This window comes from Ostrea edulis, chromosome 5 (assembly GCF_947568905.1).
Source record: "Ostrea edulis chromosome 5, xbOstEdul1.1, whole genome shotgun sequence".
Taxonomy (NCBI): Eukaryota; Metazoa; Mollusca; class Bivalvia; order Ostreida; family Ostreidae; genus Ostrea; species Ostrea edulis.
This window is the reverse complement of record NC_079168.1, coordinates 71231366-71253859: the sequence shown is the minus strand read 5'-3', so window position 1 is coordinate 71253859 and position 22494 is coordinate 71231366. Positions and strand designations below refer to the sequence as shown.

At 33.0% G+C, this 22494-nt stretch overlaps 1 protein-coding gene across 2 annotated transcripts; it reads right to left on the bottom strand.

The window, feature by feature from the left end:
- LOC125652900 (proton-coupled zinc antiporter SLC30A5-like) lies at positions 1 to 22452 on the bottom strand. 2 transcript variants are annotated; one of them, XM_048882376.2, is made up of 17 exons: positions 22259 to 22452; positions 20895 to 20933; positions 17212 to 17334; positions 17054 to 17120; positions 16270 to 16355; positions 16007 to 16094; positions 12361 to 12451; positions 11888 to 11964; positions 10802 to 10972; positions 10081 to 10363; positions 6176 to 6384; positions 5318 to 5475; positions 5096 to 5225; positions 3654 to 3822; positions 2311 to 2537; positions 422 to 550; positions 1 to 312 (listed from the first exon to the last, which is right to left on the bottom strand). In XM_048882376.2, the coding sequence occupies exons 1-17, from the start codon at positions 22318 to 22320 to the stop codon at positions 148 to 150; spliced, it is 2274 nt and encodes a 757-aa protein (XP_048738333.1). In that variant the 5' UTR covers positions 22321 to 22452; the 3' UTR covers positions 1 to 147. The 2 variants fall into 2 exon arrangements, with proteins under 2 accessions (XP_048738333.1, XP_048738334.1); XM_048882377.2 differs by lacking the exon at positions 20895 to 20933.
- Between the last annotated feature and the right edge of the window lie 42 nt (positions 22453 to 22494).

Sequence of the window (22494 nt, the reverse complement as noted above, 5' to 3'; positions counted from 1 at the left end):
ACAAGTGACAAAAAAATTTAATAAAATAAATAAAATAAACAATATACACTGTATCACAAGATAAGATAAAGTATAAATCTGAGAATCATCTCAATGCAAAAAAAATTGTACATAACAATAACACCCCTCCCTTGTTTGGTTAATTTGTTATATCGCTTTGATTGCCTCCACTTTAAATTGTTCTGGTCTACTTCCAAAGTCTGTTGTTTGATCAAAACTAGCTCCAAGCCCAGACAGATGATAGAAATAAGACTCCTTCTCGACCTGGACAACTAAGTTTGTCACACCATTTTCCTTAAATATATTGGTTACCTTAAAAACATAAAGAAAATACATGTAAGTATAGGTAAAATATTGGGGGAAAAAACCCTCAAATTTTGACATTGACTGTCTGTGTAACCAAGTCCTGGGCTGATCTTACCTGAGCTACTATCTTTTGTTCACTGACTTGAGGAGATACCTGCACATGGAGCGTTCCGTAAAGCTTTGAGGACGTATGATTCCAGATATGGGGGCGGCGGTAAGTCAGAATGCCATCTAGTGACATGATCTGTACTCAAAAAAAAACAAAACTCATTCATTTTTTAACCCTGAAATACATGGATCGTAAAATTTATAATGCATAGACAATAGTATCGTTCAATATAACAGGGTGATGTTTAGTGCAATGATAAATATCTGCATATAAAACCATTGTTCCTTAAAAGGGACTGATTCACGATTTCCCCCAAAAATTTGTTTTTCACTTTTAATGATCAAAATCTATATTCTAATATGTTTAAAAGATTTCACATAAAAATTAAGGTTATAAATTATCACAGAAGCTCATTTTAGGGAGTTTATTATTTGTTTTGTAAACAAAGATTGTGGTATGTTATTGTTTATGAAATTTTCGAAAGAAATGGATATTGATCAAAGTTTATCATATCTTTCACATTTCAACCATTCTTTGGGTAAAATGTGTCCTTTAAAAGTTAAAATTTGTGACTCTGCAGAATTAAGATGCTTTATATTACAAAATTATTGTTTCACTGGTTTGTTTGTATACATTAAAAGACTCGAGCCTAACACAGATTTAAGGCTAAAATATTGTTTTTATTCTTGCATTCAGAAACTCAAAATTTTGGCTGTCAACATTAAATGAGTTATATTTTAAATGTTTAACATCAAATATGAAAAATATTTTTTTTAAAAATCATGAACCGGTCCCTTTAAAACTACTCCAAAACAAGAGGCCCATAGGCCACATCGCTCACCTGAGTCACCTTGGTCCATATCGGAAGACTTTCCATATACATGTATACATGTATTTGCATGTAAAACTGTAGTCCCTATTATGGCCCCAACCTACCCCTGGAGGCCATGGTTTTTGCAAACTTGAATCTACATTATGTAAGAAAGCTTTCATGTAAATGTGAACTTCTTTAGCTCAGTGGAAGATTTTTCCTATATATTTGTGTGTAAAATTTGATCCCCTATTGTGGCCCCATCCTACCCCAGGGGGCCATGATTTGAACAAACATAACTCTGCACTATGTTAGGAAGCTTTCATGTAAATATCAGCTTTTCTGGCTCAGTGGTTCTTGGGAAGAAGATTTTTAAAGATTTTTCCTATATATTTGTATGTAAAACTTTGATACCCCTTGTGGCCCCATCCTACCCCCAGGGGCCATGATTTTAACAAACTTGAATCTGCATTATATCAGGAAACTGTCATATTAATCTCAGCTTTTCTGGCTCAGTGGTTCTTGAGAGGAAGATTTTTAAAGATTTTCCCTATATATTTGTATGTAAAACTTTGATCACCTATTGTGGCCCCATCTGACCCCCGGGGGCCAGGATTTTAACAATTTAGAATCTGCACTACCTAATAAAGCTTATTTATAAATTTCATCTTTTCTGGCCCAGTGGTTCTTGAGAAGAAGATTTTTTGATAACCCTAATGTATTTTTACATTTTCTTGAATATCTCCCCTTGGAAGGTGGCCTGGCCCTTTATTTTAACAATTTAGTATTCCCTTTACCTAAGGATGCTTTGAGCCAACCTTGATTGAAATTAGCCCGGTGGTTTTTGAGAAGAAGTAAAAAATGTTAAAAGTTTACAGACGGACGGACGCCGGAATACGGGTGATCAGAAAAGCTCACAGGTGAGCTAAAAAGTCTAAAGTGAATGCAATCACAAATTCTGGGTACTTGTAATTTGGAGTTATCAAATACACGTACACCCTCAGTATGTATAGTCGTTCAAGCTAAACCACTACGACTACTTAATCAAAAGTCTGAGATCCTTAGCATTTAGGCCATGACACACCTTCTGCAGAATTTCTGTAATTTCGGTGTCTAAGTCCAATGGGGTTCGGAGAAGAAGAATCAAGGAGGTCTCCCTCAGCAATGGAAGGACACTCAGCAGGATCATAGTAGCTATAAATAGAGAGCAGATGGGATCCGCAATATTCCAGCCAAAGTTCTCAATCAGGAGGGATGATATGATGACTCCCACGCTGCCCAAGGTGTCAGCCAAAACATGCAAAAACACACCTTAAAAACAATATAAAAGATGGTGAGCCTTAAAAACAACATAAAAATGGCAATACTTTAAAACAACATAAAAATGGAGAACCTTTAAAACAACATTAAAATGGCAAGTCTTTAAAATAACTTACAAATGGTGAGCCTTAAAACAATTTACAAAAAGCAGGCTTCATGTTAACCTTAAACACAACATAAAAACAGAACAAACAGTGCTTAAAACAAACATGCTTATAACGAATTCAAGCTTATAAAGAATTCACGCTTATACAAAATTCACGCTACGCTTATAACGAATTCACGCTTATAACGAATTCACGCTACGCTTATAACGAATTCACGCTTATAACCAATTCATGCTTACTGTGAAGTGATATTTATTCCCCAATATGAGGAAAATAACAAAATTTTTATTATCATATATTAATATAACGAGGTTTGGTTGTAATGAACTGTTTTTCGCTGGCCCTGGAGGTGTCAAGTTTTATTGCAACACACAAAGTACTTCAGAGTACCTATAAAATGTCTATTAAACAACTCAATATATATAGATCTAAGCCTACTTTCAAATGAGAACAAGAGGTACTGTGAGCAATGCTCACTAAGAATACCCCCCGCTTACCCCAATCTCCCAAAGGGTGTTGGTAATAGGTATAAACTACTTCTTTTCTGAGTGTAAAAAACAACTGGCATGACAAACCAAATCATATTGCTACTTCGATGTCCAGTGCGCGTGACCTTTGACCTTTTGACCCCAAAATCGATAGGGAACATCTTCATCCCATGGGTAGTCCATATATATGATATGGTAACGGTAGGTGGAAAGGATAATGCTTTAGAGCCCGGAAACCATTGCGTCTACAGACGGACGGATGGACAGACAGACGGACAACCCGATTCCAGTATACCCCCCCACAACTTGTTGCGGGGGGTATAATAACCCATGCAAATACACACTCTTTTTCCTTTTCTTTTTTTTAAAATGGTGATGACCCCCCCCCCAAAAATACACACTCTTTAATACATTGATCCAACAGATCAGAATTTTGAAGGCTTACCACAGAAAGCAAAAAATACATGCAGTCTTGTGAACAATAATATTTTCAAACATTCTGAAACATGTACCTTCCATATTGGCATTTCTCTCCAAATGACCTTCACCTCCATGACTGTGGCCATGGTGATGACCCCCATGACTATGTCCATGACCTCCATGGCTGTGACCATGAGAATGTGAGCTTCGGAATGCGACGATTCCAAACAAATTGACTAGTAAGCCTAAAACTGACACAGCCTGAAAAATATCATTAAGTCTCATGTTGACAGGACAGTTGACAGATTCTTATTATACATGTACATACAGACCCTAAAGCTTACCACTACACCAGTGAAGTGAAGAACATACACTGAACAGTTTGGGAATGAAAACTGAAAGGTTTGAATGTTCTTGGCGAGAGATAAGTACAGAATGCTTGAAGATGGAGACCAAACTGTTTGCGTTTGGAACGGAATGCTTTAGGCTAAGATGGGAATGAATGGTTTGGCCTCAATTTCAAATTCTGCATTTCCTAACTCTTTCGGAACTTTTTACATACAATAACATTGTGATAAGAAAGAGAGAAAGGGAGAATGGGATAAAATTTTTACCAAATAATTTATTTGAAAATGTTACCAATTTTAAGTGGAATGAATGGGGATGAAAATAAATTAAATCATGTTCAGTGAATATGTATACGAGACTTATTATTACCTACATATGTATGTACTGTTATTCCTACAGAAGGGCTTTTTAAATTTATATATAAAAACATTCAGATCCGACTTTGATCATACAACTAACAAGTATCGCTGTTTAATTCAGAAATGTCAGCAGTATCTTGGCATAATCCTAAAATAATTTTCAGTATAATTACTGCCGATATATTATGAAAAGAATCAGTCTGTAAATGTATTATTTCTTGAGATTCTAACTGTGTCATTAACCTGTGTAAAAGTGCCCCAGGTCTAGTTTATTTTTTCCAAACACCTTTGATATAAAATGTGTTCAGGTAGTAACAGTCGATATTTATTGACAGATCAAAATAAGATATAGATGAAGATCGTATATTCATGTATTCAAAATGAATACTGCAATTTTGGGCAGTTTTTGCCCTGCTCCTAAGGCCCCAGGGGTGCTGGAGTCCTGAAATTTACAATTTTATGTCCCCCTTGTCCCAATGATGCTTCATACCAAATTTGAAAAGAACTGGACTGGCAGTTATTAAGAAGTTAAAAATGTTCAATTGTTAAAGCACGACGACGGATGAAAACCAATTGCAATAGGTCACCTGAGTTTACTCTGGTGACCTAACAAAATTGAAAGTCCTTCACCAAAGGATGCTTTTTGCTAAGTTTAATTGAAATTGACCCAGTGGTTCTGGAGATGAAGTCGAAAATGTGAAAAGTTTACAGACGGACAGACAGACAGACAACATGTGATCAGAAAAGCACACTTAAGCTTTCAGCTCATGTGAGCTAAAAAGATTAAAAGCCAGATTTATTTCTTGACAAAAGAAAAAGAAACCTACAAGGAGTCGTTCTGTGGAAACTTCTGGTGGCTCTACCAATCTCCCAAGGGCCTCCGTGAAAACAAAGACGCCAATCACAACCAGGAACAGGCCATTAATGAACCCTGACAGGACCTCAACCCGATCATAGCTGTTAATACAGACACATCATTCTCTTATCAATTCATGTCTGGCAGATTAAGTCTGCAGGAAGTGAAAATGTTAAACTGACAATTTACTCACCCATACGAAAATATACGAGTGGGTTTCCATCGTGTCATTACTGAAGCATACAACCCCATTACTAGGGCGGAGCAGTCAAACAGCATGTGAAAACCATCTGATATCAGGCCCAGGCTGTTGGTCCAAACTCCATACACCAACTCCACAAATGTAAACATCTGAAGAGCAAAATGTGAACATCTGAAGAGTAAAATGTGAATATCTGATGAGCAAACTGTGAACATCTGAAGAGTAAACTGTGAAGATCTGAAGAGTAAACTGTGAAGATCTGAAGAGTAAAATGTGAAGATCTGAAGAGTAAAATGTGAAGATCTGAAGAGTAAAATGTGAAGATTATAGCAGGGACTAAATTTGTCTAAGTTGGACTGATACCATATAGTGGGTTTTTTCCGCAGCGGTTACATAGCTTTCCGCTAAAATTTCACTCGCCAAATACGCACCCAAATGAGACTGTAGAATTTACATGGGAGAAAACTCTTCCTTCTGCACCAAAATTATCAGCATATCTTTGAGAAATAAAATCGCCAAAATTTAGACCCGCGGAAAAAACCCCTCTATACAGTACTCCTAATGAACTAAATTGAAATGGAATAGAGAGCAAGGTATTGGAAGGTGGGCAATGTTTCTTTGACAGTTATGAATGGTAAACCCAAGTGAAAGGGGAAATTTCTTGTGACCTAGAAACTATTTTCCTATCTCCGAGTCCAATTTGCTTGACCTTTCATCTGAATTACAAAAGCCTCTTGTTTTACAAGTGATCTGTAAATGAAGCACATGTGCATGTATTTGGAAGAAAAAAATTAGCAACACCCCTTTCAATCAATAAAAAAAAACCCTTTCAATCACAAGAAAACTTACTAGATTGATACATAAGAAATAAAATATTTTTCTGGAATCGGACTCCTCCAAAATATGCTTCAGGCCACTTTTCAGCACGGCAGCTATGGAGTGTGAGGTGCGAGCGATGGCATCACTGTTGAAGCTGTATAGTGGCTGCCCTGATGAGGAATAGCCAATAAAACTGCCTGCCTTGCTGCTTCGGCCTGGCCATCCTAACATACTTGTGGCTGTAATAAAAACTTGTATTATAAAAATCACATGCCAAAACTTCACAAATTATTCACATCAAATCATCTCAGCAATTCACCTTCAGCATGCACTTCCAAGCTTTAAACAAGAGGCCCATGGGCCACATTGCTCACCTGAGTCACCGTGGCCCATTTCTAAAGATTTTCCATATATATTTACATGTCAAACTTTGATCCCTATTGTGCCCCCAACCTACCCCAAGGGGCCGTGATCTTAACAAATTTGAATCTGCACTATATCAGGAAGATTTCATGTAAATGTCAACTTCTTTAGCTCAATGAATCTTGAGAAAAAGATTTTTAAAGATTTTCTCTGTACAGACTGTCAATAACTCAAAGCTCAAGGGACCTTGATAAAACTTTGAGAAATTGAGAGTTGGAGAGATCGAAATTTGGAAATTGAAGGTTTCCCAATATGGTTAAAATTTTACAGTAACCGAAAATGTTTACCAACAAGATCATATCGTTTTGATATGTTATCTTCATACTTATCAGGTACATTATGTAGTTAATTTGATATCAAAATAAAGAACTTTATTTTACATTGATAAAAAGATTTCAAAGTTTATGTATTTATTTATTCTTTAATCATGCTAAGATAGGCATACAAAACCAAGTTCCGATAAAGCTTTACTATCGCTAACTAAACAGAGCACAACTTTATGTCGCTTTACACAAAGCAAAAATTCTAACGAATGAGTAAAACAATGTTTTAGAGTAACTTTACAGAAAGAACAAACTCGAGAAATTTAACAGTCTGTAGATCTCTGAATTAATTTAAAAGACTTACTCTCTCTTTGTAAAGTCAAAACAAATTACAGATTTTATTCATAGTCAGATTATATATAATTTTAATCATCCTGACACCAGACCCCAATGTAAGGTGTAAACTGACCAATTAGCCAATTTGTCACCTCCACATAGAAGCACAGGTGATGTTTCACCTATGTAAACACCTAATTACCACAACCACACTTTCCTCCAGCATTCAACAAAATCCAGGTAAGGTCCAATCAGAAATTATTACAGACTTGGGTAACAGTGGGTATACGCTACCACCACTTTGGTAGATTGAGAGTGAAAAACAATGAAATGTGTTTTACAGGATCCAACTTCACTTCGAAAGATCGAACGTTTGAGAGATCGATAGTAAATTTGCTTCGTTATATAGAGAAAAATATTGGGACCATGATTTCACTTCGAGAGACTGAGAACTTCGAGCCATCGAGAGTCATCGGTATATTAGTATGTAAATCTTTGATCCCCTATTGTGGCCCCATCTCAACCCTGGGGGCCATGAATTTAACAAACTAGAATCTACACTTAATGTCAGGAAGCTTTCATGTTAATGTAAACTTTCCTAGCCCAGTGATTCTTGAGAAGAAGATTTTTAATGATTTTCCGCCACACTCAACAATTTTCAGTTATCTGGTGGCGCCCAGTTTTTATTGGTGGAAGAGAGAACCCAGATACAATATACCTGGAAAGAGACCATCGACCTTCCGAAAGTAAACTGGGAAACTTTCTCACTTATCCTCGAAATACCGTATATACTCGCCTATAAGTCAGATTTTTGAGAGTAAATTTTTGGTCCAAAACTCTATGTCCGACTTATAGGCGCGTCCTAAGAAGATTGGTATTTTTCTGGGAGGCGTAATGTAGTGGTTTTTTTTTAAACAACTCCGACGATTATCATGGACTACCACACAAATGATTATTGTTCACAAATATCTAGACATAGTGTATTGTTTATGCATTTTAAAATCATGTATAAAGTACAAGTATTTACATATTTTTGTTTAGTTAAAAATTATTTACCCGTAATCAACTCATCTATCGTTTATCGGTAAAATTGAATCACGAACCCGATTTAATATTGAAATATTCATATGTATACCAACTGAAATATATTTCATAAAAAATGAATATTGTTAACAGATAATTTAGATCGTCATTCTTGACTCTTAAAACCTCTATTGTTGATACAATGAATTATACCGGAATCCCACAGTAACAGTTTTCACGAGGCGCGTGCCACTAAGTAAACACGGTGTCAGGTACTGGTAATTAGGAGACCATAATTGCTTAGATAAGCAAGGGATCACTGCCCATAACAGATCAAGGGTTGCGTTTAAACCCCTAACACATATGGCTTGGATATTGAGCACCCCATTATTATCAATTTCTCAAAATATTTGTTGAAACATAGGTACAAACACTAGAGCATTGACTTGAAATTGTCAACCGATTCTGACAAAAATTTGTACCGACTTATAAGCGGGTCAATGGCACATTCCTACAAAATAACCCTAAAAAATACAACCGACTTATAGGCGAACCGACTTATAGGCGGACCGACTTATAGGCGAGTATATACGGTACATCTTCTATAAAAATGGTGAAAAATCAAAATTTGACACAACCTGGAATGGATGGAACCTTTTATTCAATTGAAACAGCCTCTTGATATATTTATTCTCTCTCTCTCTCATAAATTTTTTTCTTTCTTTCTGTAACTTGAAGATTGATGCATATGCCACTTGTGTTGATATTACAGAATAGAAGAAAATAAAGAATTATAAAAAAAAAAAAAAACTTTCTCACTTATCGGCAGGATTCGAACCCGTGCCGACAGATGTGAGAGGCCATGTGATTTTGAGTGTGATGCTCTAACCACTCGGCCATGGAGGCCCCTCCCTTCATTTGAACAAACTTGAAAACCTTTCATCCAAGGATGCTTTGTGCCAAGTTTGGTTGAAATTGGCCCAGTGGTTCTGGAGAAGATGAACATGTGAAAAGTTCACACCGATGGCAACACCGGCAACAAATTTTGATCAGAAAAGCTCACTTGGAAGGCTTAAGGTGAGCTAAAAACTTTACATGATATAAGGGTGCTCTTATTTATAACCCCTCCCCCCTTTAGACTCCTTAAGTGATAACTATGTATCTATTTTATTGTTACATTTAAATGCTGATGGGCTGTACTGCCCAAAGCTGTATTAATTGAATAAACATATTTAATCCCCATTGACAGTCATGCTTTTGCTTAATAAACTAAGTGTGCTTTGTGTAAGAATTGCAATGCAACTCTGCTGTTATTCCATATCTGACCACAGAAAAATATTGTTTATTTAAAGTCACACTCTAAGTTTTCAGATAGAAAAACGATTCATAGTAGCATTTTACTAAATTTGAGTAAAATCAAGAAATTGGTGTACAGTTACTTTTAATGTTGTACAGGTCCAAATAACTGTAAATATTTTTAAAAAGTCAAATTATGTAAAATTGTAATGCCATAATGGTGTGATCTTGTTCACAAAATAACATTTAGTTTCCCTTTGAAGCTTTTAATTTTGGTAGGTTTACTGTTGTTATGAAAGCTGTTACATGTACAGGTGAACTTCAATATATAGAACATCAATATCTCCAATACCATTGTCAAAGTGAGTTGAAAGTCCCAACTACATTTTCTTTATGTATTTCAACCTCTATATCTTGAACCTTCAGATATCTCGTAAGTTTTTTCTCAGCACCATTGTGTTTGATATAACGAGGTTTTACTGTACATGTATTATGCATTGTACATAGTCCTTTACTAGAAATTCTCACTTCAATACCAACTAAGATCATGGAATTCGTAGTCAGAGAGACATTTGAAGGTTTTATTTTACATACCTAAAATAAATGTCATCAAACTGAACACTACCCCTCCAGACAACACGTGATCCTCGGTAATAATATCTTTGGTTACCGTGGTGATCCATGACACCATGGGATGATTCCATGTCACTCCTAGCAACAGAGCACTGATAAAAATGGCATAGGTGCCATATACAGCTGTTTGAGGCCCTTGCAAGTGATTAGAGGCCACTGCTTCAATGTAAAAGTCAAACAAAAAGACAAAAAGCACCACTAATCCCATGGGGATGACTAAATACCACCAGGATTCTACGTCAGACTGAAAAACAAAGGGAGAGAAAAATTAGAAGGAATGAGTAACATATTTACATCCAATTCTCCCAGAATTATTTTCATGCACAAATAATGCGTACATGAAAGATGTAAAAATATAGTTTGCTGTGTGCCATTCTCTTAATGTTTTAAATTTGATCTTTAAATTTACATGTATTTTCAAAGCCACACTGTATCTGTGGTGATTCTCATTGGAGATCTTGAAACTGGAACTATCATATGATACATATGAAATGATCTTCTTACAAGGAATACATGTATATTAAATACACACGTACCAAATATTTTTAAGTCTCATCTTTCTTAGTTACAAAGTTCTAAGCATGTTTACTAAAGCTGGAATTAAAATGGTTAAGATTTGGATTTTTAAAAAAATAATCCCTATTAAAAAAAGCTTTTAAATTTAAATAGGGACTGTATTTACCTCTCTGGTGAAATAGATAAAGGCTGCCCAGGGACAGAGGACTGTTGCCTGAGCCAGAGTGGAGAGAGCATGCAACTTTTTGGCCCCTCCCACATCTACTGACAGTTTACGAGAAGCACTGTTATACCCCACCTGCATACACAAGGTCAAGGCCAGTAGAACTACACCTCCCTGCAATACAAGAATTAAATTTACTGGATATGAACAAGATGCATTTACATATGAATTACTTTATCACTTATTTAACAAGAGGCCCATGGGCCACATCGCTCACCTGAGCCACCTTACCTTGGCCCATATCTGAAGACTTTCTATATATATTTGCATGTAAAACTGTAGTCCCTATTGTGGCCCCCAACCTACCCCTGGAGGCCATGGTTTTTACAAACTTGAATCTGCACTATGTCAGGAAGCTTTCATGTAAATGTCAACTTCTTTGGCCCAATGGTTCTTGAGAAGAAGATTTTTAAAGATTTTCCCTATATATTTCTATGTAAAACTTTAATCCCCTAGTATGGCCCCAACCTACCCCTAGGGGTCATGATTTGAACAAACTTGAATCTGCACTATGTCAGAAAGTTTTAATGTAAATGTCAGGTCTTCTGGTCCATCGGTTCTTGAGAAGAAGATATTTAAAGATTTTCTCTATTTATTCCCATGTAAAACTTTGATCCCTTATTGTGGCCCCAAACTACCCTCAGGGGCCATGATTTGAACAAACTTGAATCTGCACCATGTCAGGAAGATTTCATGTAAATCTTAGCTCTTCTGGCCCAGTAGTTCTTGAGATTGAGAGTAATGATGATTTACATGTAGATATGAATCAGAACAGTCAGAAACAACTAAAAATTTAATGCTATTAGAAATTTAAACATGTTAATTTTTTTAACTGTCACAGTCACTGATTAAAAATAAATGAAATTTCAAAAATCATTCAGGATTCTTTTTCTGTCAGGTTAAGTTTTGAATCTGTAAGTTTTACTAAATTCTCCCTGATTTACAGAACATAACGTCTGGTAGTTTTTTACGCTCACTTTGCCTACTCTGCGAAACAGATGTATTCATACAATATCAATTTTCTCTTACCTTGTGATCAGACCAGCCAATGAAATTAACAGTGTGGTAAAACAGATGTGAAAATATAGTATGATGTTTATCCTTAGCTTTAAATTCGTTAAGGTAAACACATGCATATTTTCATACAAGCACATGGCATCAGGTGAATTTTGGTCCAAAAAATATAGGACATAACTCAGAAATATAGCACCTTCTCAGAAATATAATAATATATAGGACAAGAAAAACGTAACGTTAACAAACCATCGCATTTTGGTGCAGACCATCGCACTTTGGAGCGACCATCGCACTTTAGAGTCTTACACACACATATATAGTAATCAAATACAATATAAGTTAACATAACAGTTACATATTCTTTTAGAAAATGTTTACAGTAACTTAAGTAGTATACATGTATGCTGTAAGTTATTCCATTTCCAGTACATCTTATAAATGAATTTTTTGCAAGATGAATTTAGCTGTTCAGATTTAAAGGATACGTTCATGGTCACCAAGGTGATCTAATTTTTCATCATGGTCAAACAGAAGTAAAGTGATGACTGCAACAAGGAAAAATATGGCACCTCTAGTCTACAAATATAAACAACAGAAAACCTCAAACATATCTTAACATAGTACAATATACACTGAATTAAAAACATAACATAGTACAATATACACTGAATTCAAAACATAACATAGTACAATATACACTGAATTAAAAACATAACATAGTACAATATACACTGAATTAAAAACATAACAGTACAATATACACTGAATTAAAATCATAACATAGTACAACATATACTGAATTAAAAACATAACATAGTACAATATACACTGAATTAAAAACATAACATAGTACAATATACACTGAATTAAAAACATAACATAGTACAATATACACTGAATTAAAAACATAACAAAGTACAATATACACTGAATTAAAAACATAACATAGTACAATATACACTGAATTAAAAACATAACATAGTACAATATACACTGAATTAAAATCATAACAGTACAATATACACTGAATTAAAAACATAACAAAGTACAATATACACTGAATTAAAAACATAACATAGTACAATATACACTGAATTAAAATCATAACAAAGTACAATATACACTGAATTAAAATCATAACAGTACAATATACACTGAATTAAAAACATAACAGTACAATATACACTGAATTAAAATCATAACATAGTACAACATATACTGAATTAAAAACATAACAAAGTACAATATACACTGAATTAAAAACATAACATAGTACAATATACACTGAATTAAAATCATAACAGTACAATATACACTGAATTAAAAACATAACAAAGTACAATATACACTGAATTAAAAACATAACATAGTACAATATACACTGAATTAAAAACATAACATAGTACAATATACACTGAATTAAAATCATAACAGTACAATATACACTGAATTAAAAACATAACATAGTACAATATACACTGAATTAAAAACATAACAAAGTACAATATACACTGAATTAAAAACATAACATAGTACAATATACACTGAATTAAAAACATAACATAGTACAATATACACTGAATTAAAAACATAACAAAGTACAACATACACTGAATTAAAAACATAACATAGTACAATATACACTGAATTAAAAACATAACAAAGTACAACATACACTGAATTAAAAACATAACATAGTACAATATACACTGAATTAAAAAACATAACAAAGTACAACATACACTGAATTAAAAACATAACATAGTACAATATACACTGAATTAAAAACATAACATAGTACAACATACACTGAATTAAAAACATAACATAGTACAATATACACTGAATTAAAAACATAACATAGTACAATATACACTGAATTAAAAACATAACAAAGTACAATATACACTGAATTAAAAACATAACATAGTACAATATACACTGAATTAAAAACATAACAAAGTACAATATACACTGAATTAAAAACATAACAAAGTACAACATACACTGAATTAAAAACATAACAAAGTACAATATACACTGAATTAAAATCATAACAGTACAGTATACACTGAATTAAAAACATAATAGTACAACATACACTGAATTAAAAACATAACATAGTACAATATACACTGAATTAAAAACATAACATAGTACAATATACACTGAATTAAAAAACATAACATAGTACAATATACACTGAATTAAAAACATAACATAGTACAATATACACTGAATTAAAAACATAACATAGTACAATATACACTGAATTAAAAACATAACAGTACAATATACACTGAATTAAAAACATAACAAAGTACAACATACACTGAATTAAAAACATAACAAAGTACAACATACACTGAATTAAAAACATAACATAGTACAATATACACTGAATTAAAAACATAACATAGTACAATATACACTGAATTAAAAACATAACAGTACAACATACACTGAATTAAAAACATAACATAGTACAATATACACTGAATTAAAAACATAACATAGTACAATATACACTGAATTAAAAAACATAACAAAGTACAATATACACTGAATTAAAAACATAACAAAGTACAATATACACTGAATTAAAAACATAACAAAGTACAATATACACTGAATTAAAAACATAACAAAGTACAATATACACTGAATTAAAAACATAACATAGTACAATATACACTGAATTAAAAACATAACATAGTACAATATACACTGAATTAAAAACATAACAAAGTACAATATACACTGAATTAAAAACATAACATAGTACAATATACACTGAATTAAAAACATAACAGTACAACATACACTGAATTAAAAACATAACATAGTACAATATACACTGAATTCAAAACATAACATAGTACAATATACACTGAATTAAAAAACATAACAAAGTACAACATACACTGAATTAAAAACATAACAGTACAACATACACTGAATTAAAAACATAACAAAGTACAATATACACTGAATTAAAAACATAACATAGTACAATATACACTGAATTAAAAACATAACATAGTACAACATACACTGAATTAAAAACATAACAAAGTACAATATACACTGAATTAAAAACATAACATAGTACAATATACACTGAATTAAAAACATAACAAAGTACAATATACACTGAATTAAAAACATAACAGTACAATATACACTGAATTAAAAACATAACATAGTACAATATACACTGAATTAAAAACATAACATAGTACAATATACACTGAATTAAAAACATAACAAAGTACAATATACACTGAATTAAAAACATAACATAGTACAATATACACTGAATTAAAAACATAACATAGTACAATATACACTGAATTAAAAACATAACAAAGTACAACATACACTGAATTAAAAACATAACAAAGTACAATATACACTGAATTAAAAACATAACAGTACAACATACACTGAATTAAAAACATAACAGTACAACATACACTGAATTAAAAACATAACATAGTACAATATACACTGAATTAAAAACATAACATAGTACAATATACACTGAATTAAAAACATAACATGGTACAATATACACTGAATTAAAAACATAACATGGTACAATATACACTGAATTAAAAACATAACATGGTACAATATACACTGAATTAAAATCATAACATGGTACAATATACACTGAATTAAAAACATAACATGGTACAATATACACTGAATTAAAAACATAACATGGTACAATATACACTGAATTAAAAACATAACATAGTACAATATACACTGAATTAAAAACATAACATAGTACAATATACACTGAATTAAAAACATAACATAGTACAATATACACTGAATTAAAAACATAACAAAGTACAATATACACTGAATTAAAAACATAACAAAGTACAATATACACTGAATTAAAAACATAACATAGTACAATATACACTGAATTAAAAACATAACAAAGTACAATATACACTGAATTAAAAACATAACAAAGTACAATATACACTGAATTAAAAACATAACATAGTACAATATACACTGAATTAAAAACATAACAAAGTACAATATACACTGAATTAAAAACATAACAAAGTACAATATACACTGAATTAAAAACTCGGTCAAACGTACCTTAGCTGGTCCTCCTCCATTGCTGGTGAAGAGGGCACTAGCCCCAGCTATGATCACAAGATCACTATGTTCAAACAGGAGAATGGTTCTGTCAATGAATTTAGAGGATTAACTCATTACATACTGCTGTGACTATCTTGTTTTCCAAATTTGACTATAAAATTGAATTACAACATTGCAAAGATTGGCTTTTTATGGGCTAAAAACAATTTCTGCACTTTATCTTTTTTCAGTAAAATTTGTCAGTTTATGATTAAGACTACCTCAGAGGACCACAGAGTGTTAGGCCAAAGAACCACAGGAGACTAATGAACGCCCCGACCACTGCATGGCGGAATACGCGGAATAACTGCAATCAAATAAACTCAAAATGCACGCAAATTTTAAGATTACATTCTCTATTCAAACCACACAAACCATTTGACTTTTGCAGGAAAATTGGCTTGAATGGATTTCACAACTCTTATTAAAGTACATATTTCTCATTCACACTTAATTTCTCACACGTTCCAGTTAGTAATGACAAACAAGAGGTACTGTGAGCAATTCCCACTAAGAATACCCCCCGCTTACCCCAATCTCCCAAAGGGTGTTGGTAATAGGTATAAACTACCTCTTTTCCGAGTGTAAAAAACAAATGGCATGACAAACCGAACCATATTGCTACTTCGATGTCCAGTGCGTGTGACCTTTGACCTTTTGACCCCAAAATCGATAGGGAACATCTTCATCCCATGGGTAGTCCATATGTATGATATGGTGACTGTAGGTGGAAAGGATAACGCTTTAGAGCCCGGAAACCATATTGCTACTTCAATGTCCAGTGCGCTTGACCTTTGACCTTTTGACCCCCAAATCGATAGGGAACATCTTCATCCCATGGGTAGTCCATATGTATGATATGGTGACTGTAGGTGAAAAGGATAATGCTTTAGAGCCCGGAAACCATTGCGTCTACAGACGGACGGATAGACAGACGGACAACCCGATTCCAGTATACCCCCCCCCCCCCCAGCATATCAACAGCTATTTACACATGAGTCATACCTGATGGTTACTTAATCTCTTCCCTGAAGAAAATGGTTTCTGTAGAACTAAAAGGGGGATGGCATTCCTGCAATTTTTCATAAAAGTTATGATGCATTCAGCAAAAAGCAGTATCTAATCACACCATTCAAAATTAACGACTTTTTCATAGAACTTACCAAAACCTGATGATGAAGAGATATTGCACTACTGGGATGATCTTCAACAAATCGTACGAGATAAAAAGGCCGACTGCTCGCAGGAACTTGGCCACTACCAGAAATACCAAATACACCGACAAACTGAAATGATCGTCAACATTCTCATCTTGAATTCATTAATCATTCTAATACAGAAAATTAATACACTCACAAATAATAGCAATTTACAGATTATAATACACATATAACACCAAAGTGAATTTGACTGTCAAGATCATTGAAGATGCACCACTGCAACTAAATGATTCATTGTCAATACAAACATGCATATTTCACAATCATAAAATTGTTACTCATCAAATAGTGACACCAGGCCAGATAAATACAAAAATTTAATAAGGAATTGTTGCATAAAATTTCATTCATCATCCCACAAAATACATGATTGACATTCTGTAAGCTTTGGAATGCTGCTCTGTGCTGTATCAGAGTCTATATTTAAGAAATTAAACACAATTTTTAAAATAAATACTGGACCTGGTATGAACTCTGTCACTTCACGCAATATGCCGTGTGAAACATTAAAATTCATACCTTCCTGTATTTTCAAAAGTGAAATTTTTGATATTTACATTCTACTATTTGGCGGAATTCCCTGTCATCAAAATAAACAAATTGTAAAAGATTCTTAATATGCGCATCGTTCACAACTGCAGCATATTCAGGAGGAAATGGCCATCATTACCATTTGTACAGATATAAAAGGCAAAAATATTGGAAATATACACAAAGTACAGAGCCTGGTCCTGAACAGAGAGACTCTGCAGAAAAACAGTACAGGAATATGAAACAGTGTAAAATATATAAGGGAGATAATCCATCTGTAAGTGTATCACATTTGCATGCATGATGTCTTGCATATAATGTCTCTCTAAGTGTTATAATGTAAATTCCTCTAGAGTATTTCTGATCTTGGTGTCCTGATCTGCTATACTTTCAGACTTCTACAAGATCTCTTTTTCTTTACATAAACGTTTACTACTTTCATTACACTTTCACTTTTCTCGATGAGAGTCAGAGCAACAACTCCATTTGAATTTTGAAAAAACAAAAACAAAAAAAACATGTAATATAATACATGTAAAGTACTCCAACTTTGTGATTCTAATGACATGTCCTTAGTGTCACTATTTAATGCATGCTATATGGTAGAAGTAGTAAAATTTATCAATATTAATTAATACAGTGTCGATATGCTATGATGTGAAACAGTGAAAGTGCACTTGAGATCCCACAAGTGATGGTAGGTTTCCAAGTGTGGTGGGTGAATGCTATGAAGCCTGCATATTGCCAAGGTTTGGGAAGAGTTGTGTATTGTCACAAGGCACAACAATTCTTATACATACAGGCAATGATGCAAAAATTATGTTTCAACTTTGTTTCCTGTATGAAAGTGTCAGAAAACAATGAAGGCTGGTATGTATATACTTTTCAAAATCAATACTTAATTTTGACATTTATGAATAGCAACATACATGCCACTGTTACTGATTGACTCAAAAAAAGTATCTTACTTTTAAAGCAATACAAGCTGTAACTGACTGCAAATAAATTGAAAAATAAAAGAACAAATATTTAACATATTTGTGATTGAATATATATACATTCATAAAGTCAGAGTGAATCTGCAGCAATAAACCCATCAAATCAGCAGAAAATGTTGGTTCATGAATCATTGTCATCCTGTCAGTGATCCCTGCTAGTGATCTCCGTTGTGCGTTGACCTCAGAGGTCACCAGTTGGAAAAAAGCGAAAGAGAGGCACTGAGCACGTGTCAGATTTGTAAACTATTCAACATGCCAATTTTATAGAAAATTCAAAATAAAAATTTCATCATTTGAGTGGCACATTTGCGTAATCATTACTTTCTTACACTTAGAGTACTTCTAGTCATTCATGAAACGATGTAATATATTAAAACAAACGACATGTGTAGTCACTCACTGTCTTTATATATGACCTCAGCAACCTGATTATGTTCATGCTGCCATCATCGTTCCCACGTCCTTTTATACGACGCAATTGCATGTTTATACAAAACGCCCATTGTAGGTGTGCTCTCAAACAATATTCCCTTGTTTATTTTGCTGAATTTTTCTTCAGATCTTGGTGATTATATCAGTTATACCGATACATGTTATTTATTGCATAATTGGATAGTTGAAAAAATACCGTCAGATACAACTTGTATTGCTTTAAATAGCTACATTAGAACCTTATAAATTAATTCTGTTAAGATATGTACATTTTTTTCAAGCAAAATAAGATTTTATTTTCCAAATCTGGTACAATAGCAGATAAAAAGTATTGGGTTAAGGCAGCTAAATGGATGGGTGAGTTGAGTTGCAGGAAACAAAGACAATTTTTTATCAGTCATCTGACATTTTTGTAATTAGAAATAAATAATGTACATGTATCTAACTATTACTTTTTAACTTTTACAAACACGAGATGTGATGAACGTACAAGCAGCAAACAAAAAATCTTTTTAAATATCAGTATGTCAAACAGTACACATGAACAATGAAAATTTCTCATTCCATTCTTTACAATATTACAAAACTTCTCAACAACATTTGCTATCAATGTCATACATGTGTGTACAGTGGCCTCCATTTACAACGAAATCAGATACAACAAAATGCTGAATAAATTGATAACAGAGTATTTTTCCCTTTACCTTTTATCAAAATGATGGCAACAACAAATTGATTTTAATGAAAACCCAAGTTCCACTTGAAAAAAATGACATAAGATATAACGAAATATGTTATCACCACAATTGATTGAATATTGTCTAAATTCATGTAGGCCCCAGGTGTTGTATCAGTTAAAGTTTTTAGAGCGGTGTAAATGAACTATAGTTGTTTTTATAACATCCTTTTCATTCATTATGAGAAATTAGAGATGGCTATTATGTAGAATGTAAAAGTGAAAAATATCAGAAATGTCATTAAAGGGATTAGATATTTAAACCCTAAGCATTTTAGTGTTTACTCGTAACATTTTCTTATTTGTTGACTATAAATTGTGCTGCTGTTGAATTTGTAATGGGTTTGAAATGACTGTACCCCGAATTTACTTTCGATGTCAAAGCTGTGATTATAATGCTTCAATATATAATGTGTTTAGTGGTAGATAACATGTGTATAAATAAAGAATCTAATGTACAGTCAACAAATTGATCAATAACCAATATATTGAACATTTGTGTGTTTATCAATAACCAATATATCGAACATTTGTGTGTTTATCAATAAACCAATATATCGAACATTTGTGTGTTTATGGTTTTGAATTTTTAAACAAGTTAGAAAAAATTATGGAAAAATTTTATCCTATCATATTTCAAACTTCTTTTATATATGAAATATCATTCTCGAAAATAAGACGTTACATCAACTCTACATGACGTAGTTTAGAATTCAGCATGTCAACATGTATTTCCTAGATGAATATATACATGTGAAATCAGCTGATCTTCTGATCATTGGTATCATGAATACAAGGTCCCCCTGCATTACGTTGTAAACAGAGTCCACTGTATATGTCAAATTGAATCATGAACCGCAATTTCAAGCCAGGCAATGCAAGGCAAAACAACTGGCATAGGATTTAGCAAGATCTTGTTCTGCATTTACCATTTATCTAATTGTTGATTTGATTTAACAGGAAACATTCTGAAAAAATATTTAGAGTTCATAATCAAAGAAAGAAATGTTCAATTTCATTACTAGTCTACATGGTCTTTAATCAATACCATCTGTAACTTTAATAATGTTGCGTGTTAACTGATTCACTATAATAGGGTCCTCTACCCTTTTAGTCAGTAATTTTTTGTCACAAAGTGACAAATCAAGAGGACAACAATGATGTATATTGTAAAACAAGAACAGACTTTTTTATCTTTATGAAACATGCAGATGTTATCAAAACCAACTTGAAATATCTTTCATCTGGCCAAAAGTATCTTCTTTCTATTCTTTTTGGTTTCAGAGTGTGTCATGTTGTAAATTTGTGAAAACCAAAATCAAACTGAGACATGGTAAGCATACCTTATCTATCAACTATGTGATAACATTTTTGTGTCAGGCAACCTCAACGTAAAAGTTATTAAATTAACATTAATTGAAGAATGTTCAAATTCTAATATCACAAATGACCTTTACTGCTTTATATCCATTCAAATTGATAAAACGATCACTGTGAGGGACTGTCAGAGTCACAGTCGCATGCATTTAGGAACACCTTACTGGGCAAAACAAAAAAGGAAAAATAAGTAATGAAAGAGAAAAAAAAAAATGCCCTACAAAAAATATAATATAAATTATCATGTTATTCGATCCACGGATTGAATTAGTTTGACATTGTAGACGTTAACGTCAATGTGTACGCTTAGGGAATATTAGACTAAGTGTGTTTCTTACCTGAAGACATTTGTGTTTGTAACACGTCAACCTCAATGTGTACAATGGATTATAAACCAATAGCGTAGCGTTGAGTTTTTACTTAACGAAGCTCTGTTTTTCTATATTTTATCCACCGCCCTACGCTACATGGATTATAAACAAATAGTGATGGGTGGAGGGCGGTGGATTAAACATAGTAAAATGGAGCTTCGTTAAGTAAAAGCTAAACGCTACACTATTGGTTTATAATCCATTGGTACACATTGAGGTTGACGTGTTACAAACACAAATGTCTTCATTTTGGTACCTATCTCATCTTATCAGGTAAGAAACACAATAACATTCCCTAAGCATACAAATTGACGTTAACGTCTACAATGTCAAATTAATTCGATCCGAGGAGCGAATAACATGAATATGCCAAGTAGAGTTAGTTCTGTGATCAACTATATGGTAGACTTCGCGTCATGAGCCAGATCAAAATTATTCTCTTTAGAGAAGTGGACAGACATGGCCTACATCCACGGATAGCCTAAAGAAAAGACTTAAAGAGAATAGGTCAGAATCAGAATGGATCCTAAATCTTAAATACTTACCCTGATGAGTGATAGATTGCATGTTTTGGCAATAAACTACCATGATAATTAGTTTCAGACATGGTATTACAACAATTCAAATCTGTGCATTACTATTGATACTAAACATATTATCAAAACTTGAACACTACGTGGGGAAATGCATCGTTTACATTCCGGAAGTGTATTTCATTCCATCGTATTGTAGATAACTCGTACGAAAAATTATGTTACACAAATTAATGATAAATAATCAA

Bases quoted from the DNA above. Each gene is read 5' to 3' on its own strand.
- LOC125652900 (XM_048882376.2), bottom strand. From the start codon at position 22,320: ATGTCTGAAACTAATTATCATGGTAGTTTATTGCCAAAACATGCAATC. The intron at 10,364-10,801 runs GTAAATACAGTC...TTTGTTTTTCAG, and splicing joins TTATCTATTTCACCAGAGAG to TCTGACGTAGAATCCTGGTG. The intron at 313-421 runs GTAAGATCAGCC...TATGTTTTTAAG, and splicing joins AACAAAAGATAGTAGCTCAG to GTAACCAATATATTTAAGGA.